General features: G+C 37.8%; 1 protein-coding gene across 2 annotated transcripts; it reads right to left on the bottom strand.

The window, feature by feature from the left end:
• Window positions 1–1315: 1315 nt before the first annotated feature.
• On the bottom strand, window positions 1316–16741 carry rrp12 (ribosomal RNA processing 12 homolog). Of its 2 annotated transcripts, none has more exons than XM_065296529.2 (34): window positions 16518–16741; window positions 15981–16198; window positions 15800–15883; window positions 15633–15709; window positions 15429–15534; window positions 15175–15291; window positions 14907–15045; window positions 14517–14644; window positions 14331–14429; window positions 13413–13504; window positions 13227–13338; window positions 13046–13146; window positions 12848–12962; window positions 12578–12720; window positions 12359–12480; window positions 10330–10394; window positions 10052–10211; window positions 9806–9960; window positions 9586–9653; window positions 9347–9440; window positions 9088–9246; window positions 8918–8998; window positions 8733–8838; window positions 7994–8101; window positions 4914–5071; window positions 4730–4821; window positions 3085–3243; window positions 2772–2938; window positions 2544–2657; window positions 2408–2451; window positions 2250–2328; window positions 2019–2077; window positions 1823–1905; window positions 1316–1743 (listed from the first exon to the last, which is right to left on the bottom strand). In XM_065296529.2, the coding sequence occupies exons 1-34, from the start codon at window positions 16654–16656 to the stop codon at window positions 1641–1643; spliced, it is 3846 nt and encodes a 1281-aa protein (XP_065152601.1). In that variant the 5' UTR covers window positions 16657–16741; the 3' UTR covers window positions 1316–1640. The 2 variants fall into 2 exon arrangements, with proteins under 2 accessions (XP_065152601.1, XP_065152602.1); XM_065296530.1 differs by having other exon boundaries at window positions 2250–2325.
• Window positions 16742–18260: the final 1519 nt, after the last annotated feature.

Here is an 18260-nt window from a genome sequence, read left to right as displayed (position 1 = left end):
TGAATCACATCATGGAACATGACATGATTCATATGGTCCTCTTAATGCAGCTCCTTTGGCTGGATGCAGTGAATACTCAGTCAGAAACATCAGCGTGTTGACAGAAGCTACAAAACCTGGAGCCCTGTGGCTACTCTGGAATGTTCACAAAACAGGCATTGACAGCCACACATGACTAATTTCCCTTAGCCTGCTGTGCAAAAACCATTTCATTGCTCCTTTAATAAAGAGAATTATAAGAGAATTTTTATCCTTTTAACTAAAAGACAATAAATGACCCAACTGTACAGTACATGTGTGGTATACAGTCTATATTTGATATATTATGTCTTAATCTGAAAAATGAATTTCACATGCTCTCACATTTCTGTGAAGTCAAACACTACCATCTACTGGCCAAGAATACATCAGATAGTCCTTTTAACAGTCTATCAAGAATGAATAAAGGCTCTAAAATTACAGTACAAATAAACTAAAACCAATGTCAGGATTTGTTCAAACAAATACTTTTTATATGAGCTTTTGCCATACTAGTAGCATATTTTTTTACAGTTGTATAACCTTAGAATGGGCCGGTTTTATCTACATACACTGCAGGTCCAAATCTGCATACTGTAAAAATGATTTTAATCCCAGCTATCAGTTACTAAGAGTTGCTGACATGTTTCAAAATGGTGTTATGTTTTAGGTAACAAGACAGTGATTAAAATAATATAAGGTTGAAGTTGGTGCCTTACCAACTCAGAAATCCAAAAAGAAATGTACTTTTATGCCTCCAAAACACTCTTCGTTCAAATTCTTAACCAAAACACATCCAAACTTTTCACAAATTCACAAATCATCTTCTGACAGAGAAAAAGACCAAAAGCACAGATTTCTTGGCCCTGTAGAAATATGTAAAGTAGCTGCATGGTTAGTTTGTGCCCCGCTCACCCCTAGTCTCACTTGGACCATTACAACAAATCTAGGTGAGCTTATTGCGAGGAAACGTGAAATTCAGCAGACATCATCTTTATTCTCATTCATACACAGATATCTGCTGCTAAACATCTGTGGTGCACAACATGATTTACTCAAAAACCTGTATGAGATTTTAACTAGACAGAAATTTTATTTATCAGTTATGTAATTTTATTAAGACACCAGATAAATGAAACTGCAAATGAAACCTGATATTAGTCAGTGTTATCAGGTGTTCACCACATGCATATGGGAGGGAGAAGCACTATGGGTCAGTTGCATGATGTTCTCCATGAACATCATTAAATCTTAATGTGTATCGATTTGTAACAAGGCACTTAAAAAAGCATCTTGACTCTGAAATCAGCAACGGTTTATTTTCTATCCAACATACAGTAGCGAGTACATAAATATATTTTGCACAAAGCTATCATCAACATGCTATTGGTTTACAATCCACAGCAAACATCTTTTGAAGAGACACTTCCACAGGAAGTTCTCACAGGAAGCATTTGTACAGGAAAAAATGATGCATCAGGCGTCAAATCCCATTATTCCATGAAAATCAAGGGCAAAGCTCTAGGAAGAACCATCAGTACATCATTTTGTCCTGCAGATAAAGTCAAATTTAAGTCTCTCAGCATACGAATATGAGTAACTGGATCGTGTTGATGTGAATCTCAAGCTTTCCTCTTCTTCTGCAATGTTCTCTTTCCTGAAAGCGCTCCTTTCTTGGCTCCTCTGACCATACCTTTGAACTGGCCCTGCAGTTTGGCCTTTTTCCTGTTAGCAAAGTTAAGTCACATGATTAAATCACAGATATTTAAAGAGGAAGTGCATAAAGACTGACTCGATCCCATACCTGCGGTTGAGTTGGGATTTCTTCAGAGGAATGTAAGCGTACGGGTCAACTTTGCCTTTTTTCTTCACGTCACCCCTTCCCTTCTGCAATGAACAAAAAGATTTCTTAGAGGTTTCTCGGGTATGGACGACCATGTTACATGCCGTGTATGTAAAAACACAAATTTTAACCAAATTGTTTGTTGTTCCACTCTCACCTTAGATTTATACTCTGTGCCAACTTCACCCAAAGGCCTGTGGATGCCTACGCCACCAGCTGAGGAGTTCAACAAAACAAATTTAAGGATCTTTACAGTACACACCTTACTTAAAACAACTCCAAAATTTACAGTAAAAATGTTTTGCTGTTTGTTTTTGCTTTCTACAGTTTTGTAAAGAATGTGCAGAATAACACTTTCAAATGCAACCTAAATGATGTTTTGTTGTACCTTTGTATTTCATTGTGGGTTCAATGTCCATATTATCATCTAGATCATCATCTTGCATTTTTCTCTTCTGATTCTTCTTCTGTTTTACAGGAAGAAACTTTAATATTACGCAACACTTTCAGTATGTTTCCCATGAATGTATTTAGACATATACTCACAGTTTTGACTCCAGCCTCTTCAAGTATATCATCCATTTCTGTGTCTACAAAAATTAAGCAAATTATCAAGTTTTTTAAAAAGACAACAAATGTGAGCCACAAAGCTTTGATATCAATTTCGTCATCATTATCCTACCTTTAGCTTTGTCACCCTCATCATCATCCTCGTCTTTGATAATCAGTCGTCCGTCTGATGTCACCTTGAACCCATGCTCAACTTTGGCAGTCTTCTTTAGGGCCGGATTGGTGGCTAGATGGATATATTTGATATGAAACTGATTAATACATGCAAGCAGTATTGATGAAAACTATCAATATTGATTAATAAATGGACGGAAGCCAAATGGCTAAAATGGTCTCTTACCCAAAACTCGCTGTGCTGCCTTTGGATCGAGGAAGTTGAGTGGTTCATCAGATATTCCTTCCTTCAACCATGCCTGGCCCTTTTTCTTTACCTGCTTCTTCTGACCCTTTTTGGGCTTCTCGTCTTCTGAGTCGGATTCGTCGGTTTCAGCCAGAATGTCCTCGATGCTGCACAAAGACAGATAGATTAGTTAAAATGCTAATGACACAAAGACTGGTACATCACATATTATGACTCGTGAAAGGTCATGCCACAAAGCAAATCTAATACTCAATGACAGCCCAGGGTGCTTTTTTAAAGCTTTAGACCGTACCTCTCTCCCTTCACATTAGATGTCTCTTCCTCCGAGTCTGATCCATCCTCGTCTGTCTTATCCAGCATCTTGCGTCTTTTACTTCTGGCCTCCACTTTACGGATGTTCGCAAGGACCTTGTGGTGCTCGACAGGCAACATGCTCTTTACCAGCTCAAACCTGAACACATTACAAAATACAATAAAAAATGCTTTAAGGGGACATATCATGAAAATCTGACTTTTCCATGTTTAAGTGCTATTATTGGGTGCCCAGTGCTTTTATCAACTTAGAAAATTTAAAAAAGATCAACCCAGTAACTTAGTTTTGGTAAACCTTATCACCAAGTAGGGCTGGGCGATATGACCCAAAAAATTATCGAGAAAATGTTTTCCATATCAGTCGATATCGATAATTATCATGATAAATAACAAATCTTTACTCCTGTCAAATTTAAAGGCAGATTTTTGCTCCTGAATGAAAATTGTAAAAACCAGACAGTTAATAATGGTTTTAAACTACTTTTTATTCAGAACATGACAAATACAAATACTAAAATCTTGTTTTAATGCATCTGTATTAAATGTAAATCTATTTGTTATGAAATCAACACATTTCTGACACAAAAGCAGCAGACTACTGTCCCTTTAAGACCCAAGACAGACTGCTTTAAGTTTCAATATACTGAGTAACAGCTGTTTATGTTCACTTAAACAAGAAAGAAAACTTAGTTCAGTGATCACGCGTGTGTTATACATATACACGCTGATAAATGGATGTCAAGAGTGTCACGTTGCTGTGGGAGCGCACATACCCAAACACTATATTCACTGCAGTGGTGGATCTGCTGCTTTTCCTTCGTTTCCTGAATTTGTGAATGTCCTGTAAATATACTTTTAAAGCTGTGCGAACGTGTGCATGCGCAAGGCGGACGCTGAATGAAAGTAAAGTATACTGCACGCACCTGTGTCTGCTGTGTTTGACGAACCCTGTTTGCGCGTCCAACATTACACACAAGAAAATGTTTCCGCGCATTTGGATTCCGTGATTCCGTCCGCGTTATCCGCATCGCGAAAATCATTGTCTCTACTAACAAATGAATAACTTGCCTCATCTTCCACTCCTTCAAGTCTGACTGTCACTGTGATTGTAAACCAAGAGCGCGTGCCGCATCCGGAAGTGCTCGCGCAACATTACGCACAGTGCTTAAACATTATCGATCACTTATCGAACTGTCCTTATCGTTTTATCGAAAAAGTTTATATCGGTAAAATTATCGTTATCGAATTATCGCCCAGCCCTATCACCAAGCATGTGAAAAAATAAGTAAATGAAAATTTGTCTCCCCTTGTGATGTCAGAAGGGGATAATACCGCCCCTTAATCTGCACTATCCAACCACGGCACTGCCATTTAATGCAGAGATCAGCTCATTTGCATTTAAAAGGACACAGCCAAAAAAGGCACATTTTTGCTCACACCTACAAAGTGGCAATTTTAACATGTTCTAATAAATTATCTATATGGTATTTTGAGCTAAAACTTCACATATGTATTCTGGGGACACCAATGATTTATTTTACATTTTAAAAAAATCTTGTGAAATGTCCCCTTTAAAGAAATGTATCAGGAACAACGGGCAATGCTTGGTTAACTTTGTAACTTACCCAAATTTTCGAACTAATTTAGTGTAAATGCTCTTGAGTTTTATCCTAAAATGTCTTCGCATATCATCTCTCATATTACTGATGCCTTCCATCTGCAAAACAGAAAACAATGAGGAATCATCAGCATAGTTTCTTTGCTTGGCTTAAATCTGAATGTTAGACATGTCACTCTTTCTTGACTTACAATGACAGTCATTTGACCGGCTAGCACTTTTACATCCAGAACGAAGAGAAGGACCTTAAGGAAGCCCATAGAGGCTTTGACGATTTCTCGTGTCCTGCTGGTGAGCAGCAGACAGATGTTGTGCAGCAGCTGTTCCAGTGAGGACACATCTATTGAATCTGCAAACAGACATTTCACATTTATCTCTGCTTTATAAGCGAATTACCTGCTGCTTCTAGTAGGTATAAAAAAAAAAAATAATAATAATAATAATAATAATAAAAGTACCTACATTTCACAAAAAAAATTAAGGTTATTTTTAGGACTATTAAAGCGTCTGTTTTTCGTGATCCCATTTTTTAAACTTTAGTGGGTGTGGAAGGTTGCTGTTAGAGTATAAATAATGCCTACAAAATAATAAAGCTCAAAGTTCAATGCCAAGTGATATATTGTCTTCAACAGAAATCGCTTTTCAAGGACTACAGAGAACGGCTGGTTTTGACTACTATATTTTATATTACAAGATAATAGGTGACTGCAAAACTCAATATGGTCGTTCTGGCGAGGACAGTCCCATCTTTTAGTTAAAAATAGAACCAATCATTAATCCCTTTCAAATATACAGTCTTTCCTGGTAATTTACTGGTAAATTGCAGTTAACAGATCATGTGTGAACAGAACCTTTCCGGTAAATCAGTGCTCCCAATTTACCAGTAAGACTTACCAGTAATTTACCGGTAAGCGCTGTGTGAGAACTAAAAATATAGGATTACCGGCATTTAGAACGGACGACGTCAGACCTCGCTGACAGCTTCGGGCCAATCATAATATTTTAATACAGATGACGCGTTTACCCCCGCACTGTTTTACGGACGTTTCCACACACACGCCGCTTAAAAGTCGAGCACACCTGAAGTTTACGTCCACATTTCTTCACCAAAGTTGTTTTAAACAGCTTACCACCTACTTGCCGAATTGTCGAAGTCCTTTGCACGCCCACTGTGAAGCCTTAAGTGCAAACAGTACTGTTGTTTAACTCTTTCGCCGCCATTGACGAGATATCTCGTCAATTAAGAGAAAACTCTTCCTCGCCAATGACGAGATTTTCCGTCTTTCCGCAATACCGCTATTATCGACCAGGTGGCGCACTTCCACAACTTATACAACCTGGAAGTAGCGCCTCACGTGAAAGAGAAAGAACTCCGTGTATGTTTTAAGATCGCTCTGCATCTGATCTCTATCAAATGTCCTTCGCAAAAATTGAATTATCTCAGCTTTTTGCTCAAAATTGGGTGTTTTTGAAGAAACCTACCCATGTTTGAGAGGTGATTACAAGAGAACTAATGAAGGTAGGATGAAACGGTTTTTTGTTTGAAAGCAGAGGGTCTGTTCTTTCATCTGATATATTATTTGTTTATATATTTAAAGAAGAACATTTTCTGGAAGGCATTAAACTTTTGTGAAAATCATGAAAAATGCTGGCGCTGACTGGCAACTTTTTTTAAAAACGCTGTCGGGGAAAGAGTTAAAACGCATTTTCGGTTTGACGTCGCCTCATGCAATGTTGTTTGGTCATGAGCAACTTCGCGACTGTCAGAGTTTACCACAGACGTGAAAACAACAAAATACGGACCGTGGATATGAACGACGTTGATTGTTTAAAAATACAACACTGAGCTCGCCGCGCCACAGGTACTTCCGCTTTCTCAACAAATTTACCGGTATTTTCATACTGATGTGTGAATGATGTCTTACCGGTAAAAAGACGGAATGTCACTGCGTGTCTGAACAGCACATTTTTGTATTTACTGGTAAATTCATTCTGGTAAATTCATGGTAATTTACCAGAATTACTATGTGCAAGAGGCTATTGCCGATTTTCTTGGGGAGGGGGCGGGGCTCTATACAGGGTTGCAAAGCTGGAAAAATTGGTGTTTTAGTGGAATTTGAGCAAAAAAATCCCCATAAACCATAAGTCACAATCGACTAACATGTTGTGACGTATTTAGAGTAAAACAGAATGTCACAAGAGAAAACTAGTGGGCGTGGCTTGTGTTTTCCACTGTGAATTGATTGGATATAGAAATGTAGGCGTTTCACTCAGAAATGGAACTCGCAGCAGACTGATAGTTGGAGGGGGTGGAGTTAACAGATGCTCCTTCCCAAACTGACTAGCTGACATGATCAGAGAATGATCGTCACAAGAGGGCGGAAGTACATTTTCAGATTTGTACAGATTTTTTTAAAATAATGACTTAGATAAATTGTTTAAATAAACACTGCAATATTTTACTAAAAAATAAGAATTGTCAGTTTGGATTTCATGGGAACTTTAAAGGTGACATAGAATGATTGAACGAAGTATTTATCCTTGTTCTGTGATGTGACATGTAGAAAAAAATTGTTTTGTTTGGGTCTGTAATGCCTTAAAAGCTTCCTAAAAACCTCTCTCAGATAGCTCTATTAGGGTGGGGGATTTTAAACAAGTGGTTTTGCACCTATTTGGCTCCCCCTACTGACTTAACTTGCAATCTCATTACTGATTGGCTGACTTTGCTGCCACTCAAAAAATCTAGCCAATTATTTTAAAGTGGAGGGGCAGTTAGATGCCTGTGATGTCATAAGCATCAGTTTTTCAGATTCTGCCGTTTTCTGGCTGACATTTCTAAAAGAGGAATTTCTATGAGACTGAGATGTTTAGCATGTTTAGCACTTTTTGTATGTTTGTGAATGTGGGTAGACTTCCATTATTCAACAAAGACAAGGTAAAAATGTTTTTTAATTCTCTGTCCCCTTTAAGAAACAAAATTTAAGGTACAGTTGATGTCAAGTTAATCGTTGGGCAGAAATATGTTGTTTAATTGTGATTTTAGCTCACGATTTTAGAGATATCGCTCTTTCCCCATTCAAGTTGATGGGATTTTAATCATACACAACTGCCTGGACGCATTGCAAACATGGCCGCCTAGTGGGGCCAATTCCCTGAATGAACTTTGCTTTATTGCCTCCAGACATTTTAAAATTTTACAAAAAATATTTTATTATACTTCTACAACCTCATATTACAAAGTGATGTATTATGTAGTTGTCTTCACTCTTACCTTTGTAATGAAACACTAGTCTTGTAAGAGCCAGCACTGTGCAGGTAATCATAGTCACGGAGCCAATGAGTCCAACATACATATGGCCCAAATATTCATTCACAGCGTCTGAAATCACATAGCACTCATTATTTCAGCTCGAGATTTGTTGTTTTTGCAATGTTATAGTAATATATAATATATATAACTATATATAATATCATATATAATAATCATTATATAATTGTCTCTTTAATAGGATTCATCCAGAAAATACAGGAAATGTGTATATAGTATTAAAAACTGTACAAAAATGTAAACTGATGTGTCAAGTTTTTAGGGTAAACTCCCCTTACACTTGAGCAATAGCAGGAAACTGCAGGATCTCTTAAACCTAAAAAAGTTAAATCCTAATTAGTCTTTTTACTTCATTATGCTCAAAAACGCTCAAGATGTGTTTAATGCCAAGAGGGGTCACATTAAACACTGACGAGGCCTAAAGAAGACATTTAGTGCTAAAATTTTTATGTTATAATTTTTTTGTACATATTTCTGTATTTTCTGTTTGTATCTTAATATAATAGATTGAAAAATAAATAAGGATAGACATTAAAACTTCTAAAACAACAAGTCTGGTGGTGGTGGCTTAAGACTTTTGCACAGTACTTTAGATATAGATATATAAATATATACATATATAGATGTGAATGTTCACATACACATACAAACCTACAAGATCAATCTGGTTATATTTTCATACCTTTCGTATTCCCACAAAAGCGTTCAAAAGCTTTGCCGATCTCAACCAGGAGTGTGTAGGCATTTTTACGGGCACCAATAGACATTTCCTTTGTGCAAACAATGACCTAAACAAACACATTTAATGTCACAAGAATAAAAATGTAAAAGAAACTGATTTCAAACAGCACCATATGCAGGTGGTACCTCAGGAAGCAGAGTGATAATAAAATCCTTGTGTTCTTCATTTATCTGCTTCACTATGTGGATCAGACACTTCAATCTGGGCTAAAAAAACAAAAAAAGTCAAAAATTACTGTGATGCATATTATCCATGTTAATGTAACTACAACCTGCATTTTATTTAGGGTCCTTACCCTTTTGGCAGGTGAGGCCGCCGTTTTCAGGCTGTCCAGCAGAGTTTTCTTTAGCTGCTCAAGATTTCCCAGAACAAAAGCCTTACAGGGTTCCCTCTCTCCTCCACACATCTCCTCCAACACCCTGTAGGCCTTCTTCTGGATGCCAGAGTCCTTGCTCTGCAACACACATACAGAAACAAAAGGATTAATGGAAGCATGTTAACATCACAACAATTGGTAAAAATATGCATTATGATGGTAATGGGAAGATTTCCACCTCCAGGTAAGGTTTAATCAGTTCATATGTTTGTTTCATAGATGCTTTATTCACAAATGGAGCCATGGCTACAATCAGGTCCATAACAGCGAGCCTGTAAAAACAAGAGCGAGGCAGAGGCTTGAATGAGAAGGATTTTCCATTTCGGTCTTTCAGATACTTCTCATAAATTCAAAAAGAACTCAAGCAAACAAAACTATTGAATGTACAGTAAAAGATGTTGGTTTGCATTTACTTACCGTGTGAACTCCGAGCTGTCCTTGCTGTCAAGTCTCTCTGATGCTTTCTGCAGGAACGTCCACACCATCTGAGACACAAGAGTAGATCGGAATAAATGCACATTGGAAGACAAGCTTACATCATACATTATGTATTATTCTGCTATGTCTACTAAAGCATTAGTCTAGATTTCATTTATTACGATGTAAGCATGATTCAGACATGAAGAACCTAAATTACCTTTTCCTCAGTGATGGTCAGGTAAACTCTGATTGTGTCCAGGACAGCCATCCTCGCAGAGGCCACTTCTCCGGGTGAAGGCTGGTGGCTGTACACGTTAAACAAGATGGGAAGAAAGTTCTTGGCAAAACGACTCACTTCAGCCTTTTCTTCCTCTGCAGTAAAAAAAAAAACATGGATGAAATGTCAACTTAAACATGATTGAGTTGAATTTTTATTCTTCCACATAAAGAGATGTAGGCTGACCTGTCTCACAGCTCTTGTTGATGAGCGCACGTAAAGCCTGACAGATGCAAAGGCGGAGATCAGGGCGTTCACTGAGGGCCATACCCAGAGACCGGGCAATGTTCTTAAATGATGCCAGATCTGTCGGTTTAGTGCAGAATCCAGGTAACATAGTCCAGATCTAAATAAGAGAACATGGCAATGTTTATAAGACTACAGAAAAAAAAATTGGCTTATTCCACTCAATGCCAAAATAAATTGTAGGACAAAATAACAAAACCAAGAATTTATCATCGTACCTGCAGCTGTAGGGTCTGGTAAACTTTGGCCATTAGTTTCTGACCTGACTGCTCCAGTTCTTCAGCTGAAATACATTATGGATATCAAATTACAAGCTTATTTGTATGTGCATGTATATAAACAACACATACAGTTGTCACGATTACAAAATTAGTCTTACGATTAACTGAAACTTAATTGTCATGCATTTTTTCTGTGCTTTAAATAAATCCTTTGTAAGTTGCTCTTGCAGTATAGAAGTAAAATACTTGACACTTTAAAAAATTGAAGTTATTTATTAAATGAAGAATATGAAGAGTTTGGTTCCAAAACGCAATAAATCCATTTTGACTAATTTCGGTAAAAATTTGTTTTATATATACCAAGAAAGTGAGAAGATGAAAACCACTATTTTCTGTTACAACCTTTCACATAACATCTTTAGGCTATAATAACACTGAAAATCTAATTATGGATTTGAATTTTTAAATATTTATTAAAAAAACCGATTAATTTTTCTGCAAAATGCAATGTTTTCTTTTTTCAAAATGCTATAAATCTTTTGAATCAATCAACATATAAATGTGCATTCATCTTTGCCATGTTATATTCATTTAGTTGACTAGTGGCATACACTGATAAATAAAAAAAAACAATAATGACATTAATCAAAACACTTACTTTGTCATATTAAAGGTGTAGTGGAGGATTTTCTCAAATTTTAGAAAAGAACCGCCTTCTCCACTTTTTTAAAAACACTCCTGATTTACAGCTAGGAGGACCAATAGTCTTGATGATTCACCCGGAAAAAGAAAATCCTCCACAATATCTTTAACTCTTTCACCGCCAGCGTTTTTAAAAAAAGTTGCCAGCCAGCGCCAGCGTTTTTCATGATTTTCACCAAAGTTTAATGCCTTCCAGAAAATGTTCTTCTTTAAATATATAAACATACAATATACCAAATGAAAGAACAGACACTCTGCTTTCAAACAAAAAAAACCGTTTCATCCTACCTTTAGTGGTTCTTTTGCAATCAGCTTTTGAATATGGGTAGGTTTTTGCAAAAACACCATATTTTGAGCAAAAAGCAGAGATAATTCCATTTTTATGACGGACTTTTCATAGAGATCCCATTCAGAGCGATCTTTAAAACAGACATGGACATGCAGCACCTTGGCATAGGGCAATACTTCCGGTTTTAAAAAGTTGCGGAAGGGCGCCACCTGGTGGATAATAGCGGTATTGCGGAAAGACGGAAAATCTCGTCATTGGCGGGGAAGCGTTTTCTCTTAATTGACGAGATATCTCGTCAATGGCGGGGAAAGAGTTAAGAACACGGTCATTGCTGCAGTCATACTTGGGACGTCATCGCTGAACTTTTTTGACAGCGATCAGCTGTAAAATGTTTTGGCCCTGCTCGATTTTCATTGAGTTTGCGTAAAATAATGAAAAGTTTTGCATAAGATCCTCTGTGGTGAATCTGTTAGCATGACAGAAGTTTGATGCTGTTACAGCCGGCATTTTTCCTTCGCCCGAGTGCCTCTCACATAAATTATTCGATTTGATGGCTTACGTTTCTTTCCCATCACAGAAAATCACCACAGGTTTATCAATGCCATCAAAAGTATTATTTTGTTTTTGTTTGTTTGTTGATGATCATGAAGTACAAAGTAGATGAGGAAAACTAGCATTCTGTGTGTATTCAAAGCGCCGCCCTTATTGTTTACAATGCTTTTACAAAGGTTGAGCTGATTTATTGCATTCTGCAGAGAAGGAGGACTGGCGTTTATCTGGTTTTGGAACCAAACTCTTCATATAACCTTTAGAAATATGAAAATTCTGTAAATAACAGAAACAATTACTATAAGGTGTAAGTCCTAAAGACCCAAGCAAGGGATTTGAGGATGATATTACTGTAGACTTAAATACAACGCTTATATGACTGAAATGATGGAGAAATGTCCTTTGAACATATGCAGAGAGCAAAAGTTTTGACAGCCCTAACATCAAGCAAGCAACATTTTGATATCCATGATCAATGACACAAACCTGTCTGTTTGAGTTTGCTTGCCAGGGGTAAAAAGTAGGATGTAAAGTAAGAGAGCTGTGTGTTCTTCACATGATCTCTTATGACCGGGATCAGCCAGCTACGTGGGAACTCCAGATCATCACTGTCAACGAAAAAGTCATACGTGATTTTATTTCAGTGCATTCCAAACCTGACTTTCTTTTGTGAAGCCCAAAACATTTATTATAACTAAAACTCACTCTGTTCCAGTGATGAGGAGGGGCACAGCTTTCAGGACCACCTCTGGACCCATGCTCTCTACTGCACCACCCACAGCCAGATCCAGTTCTCCTGAGAAGGGGAACCGAGGGGTGGCCCGGAGATCACTGAGAGACTGCAGACTCTGTGGATAACACACATAATCATCTGTAAGTACCAATACGAGAAAGCACAGTTGTAAGCTACATCACGAATGAATTATGTACCTCACATGTAGTACTACTTTATCTTACTTACTACATGGCTCTCACCTTAATCATAATGGAATGAGCCTGTTTTCCTGCGGCTCTATAAAAACAGCCTAGAATTTGCAGCACAAACGGCCAGGAGGCATGAAAACGATAAGACAATCCTTCCTCCACGATGCTGAAAGAAAACAAGTGGTCAGACTTTAGCATCACATAGGCTTTAGATTATAACATGACAGAAGAAGTTCAAAAGCAGCTCACTGAAACATCTTAAGGACATAGGCTGCGTTTCCAGTGGTTGTGCTTGGTAGGACAGGACCGATCTCAGTCGAATGTGGAGCAACACATTCATTTATCAGATTCTAGAGGGAGAAGATGAATAACATAATTAATTTCTTACAAACAACTGAATGTATTTTACCGGCTTTAACATGTGCCATACTTTCAGTGTCTGCGTCGCAGCTGAAACCACTTGTGAGTGCTGAGACAGGAGACAAGACATGGTGATGGTGAAGAGGCGAGGAAGATGTCCGAGACTCAGCGAGCTCTGTAAACTACAAGCCAGGGATGGGATTAAACTAACATTTCTGTTAAACATGAAATTATTGACATCTTGAACAACACCTACCTGGACAGATGAATGTGAGCTTTTTCCATGACAGCAAGCCATGCTAGTAAAGGCTGTAGATCATTCTCGCTAGGAACATAGTCATACAAGGCCTGGAAATGAGAAGTCGAAAAATTGAATTAAGTGGAGCAGAATTTACACATTTAAAGGAATAGTCTACTCATTTTCAATATTAAAATATGTTATTACCTTAACTAAGAACTGTTGAATCATCCCTCTATCATCTGTGTGTGTGCACGTAAGCGCTGGAGCGCGCTGCGACGCTACGATAGCATTTAGCTTAGCCCCATTCATTCAATGGTACCATTTAGAGATAAAGTTAGAAGTGACCAAACACATCAACGTTTTTCCTATTTAAGACGAGTAGTTATACGAGCAAGTTTGGTGGTACAAAATAAAACATAGCGCTTTTCTAAGCGGATTTAAAAGAGTAACTATATTTTATGGCGTAATAGCACTTTTGGGAGTACTTCGACTTGGCGCAGTAACACCCTCCCTCTCCCATTATGAGAGTGAGAAGGGGAGCGGACTTTTCAGGCGAGTCGAAGTACTCCCAAAAGTGCTATTACGCCATAAAATATAGTTCCTCTTTTAAATCCGCTTAGAAAAGCGCTACGTTTTATTTTGTACCACCAAACTTGCTCGTATAACTACTCGTCTTAAATAGGAAAAACGTTGATGTGTTTGGTCACTTCTAACTTTATCTCTAAATGGCAGCATTGAATGAATGGGGCTAAGCTAAATGCTATCGTAGCGTCGCAGGGCGCTCCAGCGCTTACGTGCACACACACAGATGATAGAGGGATGATTCAACAGTTCTTAGTTAAGGTAATAACATATTTTAATATTGAAAATGAGTAGACTATTCCTTTAACCTTTAATACAAGTATATCAAATTTGCTGAATTATGACGCTTACGGTGATGATCTGGGCGTTGAGTTCTGCAGACATGCTGGAAGGACCGGGTTTGCTACTGAAGAGTTTGTGGAAAGCCTGCATTGCACCTGCCGTCACCAACTTCAGAGAAACAGACACAAGATTAAGCATCTCTACATCGTAGCCCACCTAACAATGGAGATCAAAATGTAGGAGTTAAAAGCTCACCACATGGCTCAAAGTCATCACTCGCAAAAGAGTCTCACAGCAGGACTTGACAGAGCTGAGGGGAAACGTAGACAGAAGCTCCTTCAGAAGACCAAGCACGTGGAGAGTGGTAGTGTCCTCTTTGTTGCCTTGAAGAAGAAAGACACGACCAAAATTACATCCATGGTGTGATGATATCAGCAGTCTGAATGCAGCGACTAACCAATCATAATCAAGTATCTCTGAGAGCAATGACATAGACATATAAGCTGCATTTCATTTCAAAGACAGATGAGGTTGCATTTTTTGGCTGTAAACGCCATCGAGGTTGTCTCCTTTCAGGAGGAAACTCACTGTAGTTTCATTCTTTGAAATGTATACAAACACGACTTAAACATGTGTTCAACTGACCTCCTGACTGCTCCATTTCCTTGCAGCAGAATTTGGCTGTGGTCACTGCAGCTGGGTGGTGACTTGGGGCATCATCTGAAAACATGACATCACTGCCGCGGAGGATAGAACAAACACCCTGCTGTGCTGCCTTTCGAATCTGCAGCACACAGACTAAATCAGTTAATGCCATTGCCAATCTTATGTTACATATTAGTCATATTCAAATAATACAAAGGTCTGGCATTGGTATATTAATTTAACTATGTACACTGCCAAAACAACAGACCTTTGGTTTGGAGTGGACAGTGAAGCTGAGGAGGCCGTGGTAAACCTGTAGAGTTGATGGGTAACTCCAAACTGAAAGATCCTGTTTACGCAGTAAGGTTGCCAGACATGATAAGATCTGCACAGAAAGACAAAAGCAGCTGTTTTAGGGTATGCACAAATAAAATTCAAGGGTGTACATAAAGCAAGCTTCCTCATCACGCCATAATACAACATATACATACACATGGCCCAGTAAATATAGAATATACAAACCCATCGCAGACAGGACACAGATTCAGAACTGGCTTGATTCGACATCACATCCATAAAGGCCTTGGCTGTCTCTGAAAACTTTTTCTTTAGCACTGCAGGAGGTACCCTTAAAAAATAAGCAGGAGAAGTTGATCTGATCTGCTATTGCTGAAATAGCAGTGTTTACAGATTGATGCAGATGAATGATTTTAACGCACTGCTTACCTTTTCATGACCAGGTTGAGAAGGTAGGCAACAGCTGCTAGTGATTCGCTGCTATCCACAGCTTCAAGGGTTGTCATCTGTCGATTAACCATGCAAATGACATTAAACAATGGAAGATGTTCATTCAAAAGGAAATGATGTTAATATTGACAACGACATCAACTCACCAGGGCCGCAAAGTATTCTGTCTCCGTTTCCTTTCCTCCTTGAGATCGAATCACTTCTGTGACAGCTGCCAATACAGCGCAGATCTGTGAAACAAGAAGATGTCAATCAAACATTTGCTCCATAACACTAACATGAGTTACTTTCATCTTTGCACTGTTTGCAAATATATAAGTGTCGTACCTCTTTATGTGCTGCAGAGTTTGACTCCCAGTATCGCTGTACTTTCCTAAACGTCAGGTTGGAACAGTCCGACAGTCCGCTGAGAAAAGTACCTGATGTTTTCTCTGTGAGTGCAGGCTCCTCCATGGCATCTCCTGCCCCATCACTGCTTCTTTCCAAACACCCTGCCTGAAGGTCATTATGGAGTTTAAGAGCATCTACTGTAAGATCACTCTTCTCTGTATGGACAAATGTAGGTTTGATTAATCTTACATTTCACAGAACCAGGTAGTCATCTTAATATCTCATCTGAACACTGAATGTAATGTTATGACAACTCATTAGTGAATCCACCAGTCAAAACAAGCGCAGTCAAACTGTGAGAGCCTTAGAAATATACAGCTGTTATACTATCAAGTATTAATAAAAACACTGACAGTGCATATGTCATAACTCTTCAATGCCGAAAACATACATTTGAACTTGTTTACGATGGAAATCATTTGCTCTGTGATCTGATACACACGTGTTGTCACCCAGGCCAAAGACTTAACTTACCAGAGGGTCGGCTGAAAAACCGACTTCTCGCTGCGTTTCTGTAACGACTTGTTTCTGGATTTGAGTCGCTGCTGTGTCCTTTCTTCCACCGCTTTAATTTCTGCCCCGCTCCGGATCGAAGTTTTCCGGATTTGACCATTTTGGCAACTGGGATTCTTCACAGTATTTTAGTCACGTTGGTCTCCAGTCTCCTGCATGCGTGTCGCCCTCGGCATTACGTCATCATGATGCGCCAATAACATTTGCAGTAGCTGTAGAAGTTATTGTAAATTTATTACAATAAGCTCGATGAAACGAAGCGAGAAGTTTTTTTTTACCAGTGTATTTTTGTCACGCAAATAAACTCGCTCTCAAACGCGCTGTTAAACGTGCCGAACGTGTGTTCGACTTCATAGGTGCGCTCAGGGTGCGATGCGAAGAAGGATTGGTGAATGACATCAAAGTATCGGGAGAGCAATTCAAAAGCTATACTCTTGAATTGCTCTCGCGATACTTTATAGTCATTCGTCGAATGACTGCGAAGTTCCGCATGCAGCGGAACACCATGTCTAATAAATGTTTATATTTGCCTTTTACAAATAGGTAAATATTAAGATAGAAATAACCTAAACACTATTTAAAAAATTGATTAATCTACAAAGTAAAATATAGATAAAGCAATACATACCCAACTATAAATAGAACAAAATCAAAGCAAATCTGTTTTCTATAATTACTTAAAGGGACAGTTCACCCAAAAATGAAAATACTGTCATCATTTTCTTAACCTCATGTTGTTCCAAACCCGTATGAATTTCTTTTTTTCTGATGAACACAAAAGAAGATATTTTGATAAATGATGGTAAGCACGCAGCTGATTGTAACCACTGAAACCAATTGTATAAAAATAAATATTATGGTAGTATTGTGTTTTTTTTTTATAAATGATGGTAAGCACACAGTTGATGGTACCCATTGAATTCCATCATATTTGTTTTTTCTACTATGGAAGTCAACGGTTACCATCAGCTGTGTGATCACCATCATTTGTCTAAATATCTTATTTTGTCTTCATCAGAAAAAAAGAAATTCATACAGGTTTAGAACAACATGAGGAAGAGAAATTTTTGGAAAAAAATTTGGGTGAACTATCTCTGTAAAATGTAATCAAAAATGGGTGATATAATGTGGAATTTGAACTAAACCATCAATATTTCTTTAGTGAACAAAAAGAGAAACCTGTCTTTACAAGAATTACTCAAAGTGCTCCACTTAATTACATTACACAAAACCAAACATATCAGGTAATAAACACAGAAGCTTATATTTAGCAGAAATATAGCTTTACTGCCTGTTTCATCAAAGGATGGCTTTAAAAATTTTATTTGCATTGGTACTCTGATGTGTATTGTAATGTTATTCCATTTCACATGTGGTAGTCATCATTCATTATGCCAGGAATGTTTGCAATACAAAGTATTAAATATTTTAAGGGTTTTGCTATTACAGGAGCCTTAATAAATGTAATATAGGCTAGGCTTTAACCACAGTATAAACATAATTACAAACAATATTAAATAATGCTATGTTTTAACAATAATAGATAATCAACTTTTAAAAGATTAAAAAGGTTATGAAACTCTGTTAATGCACAGCTACTTACAAAGGGTAAATAAAAATATTTGTAATGTCATTTCAATTAAAATTTTGACACACTTTGTTCTGTAAATTTTTTCTATTAAAAAGTTCCCCAAACCTATGTAA

Source organism: Paramisgurnus dabryanus, chromosome 20, assembly GCF_030506205.2.
Source record: "Paramisgurnus dabryanus chromosome 20, PD_genome_1.1, whole genome shotgun sequence".
Lineage (NCBI taxonomy): Eukaryota > Metazoa > Chordata > Actinopteri > Cypriniformes > Cobitidae > Paramisgurnus > Paramisgurnus dabryanus.
This window is presented reverse-complemented; position numbering and strand designations above follow the sequence as displayed.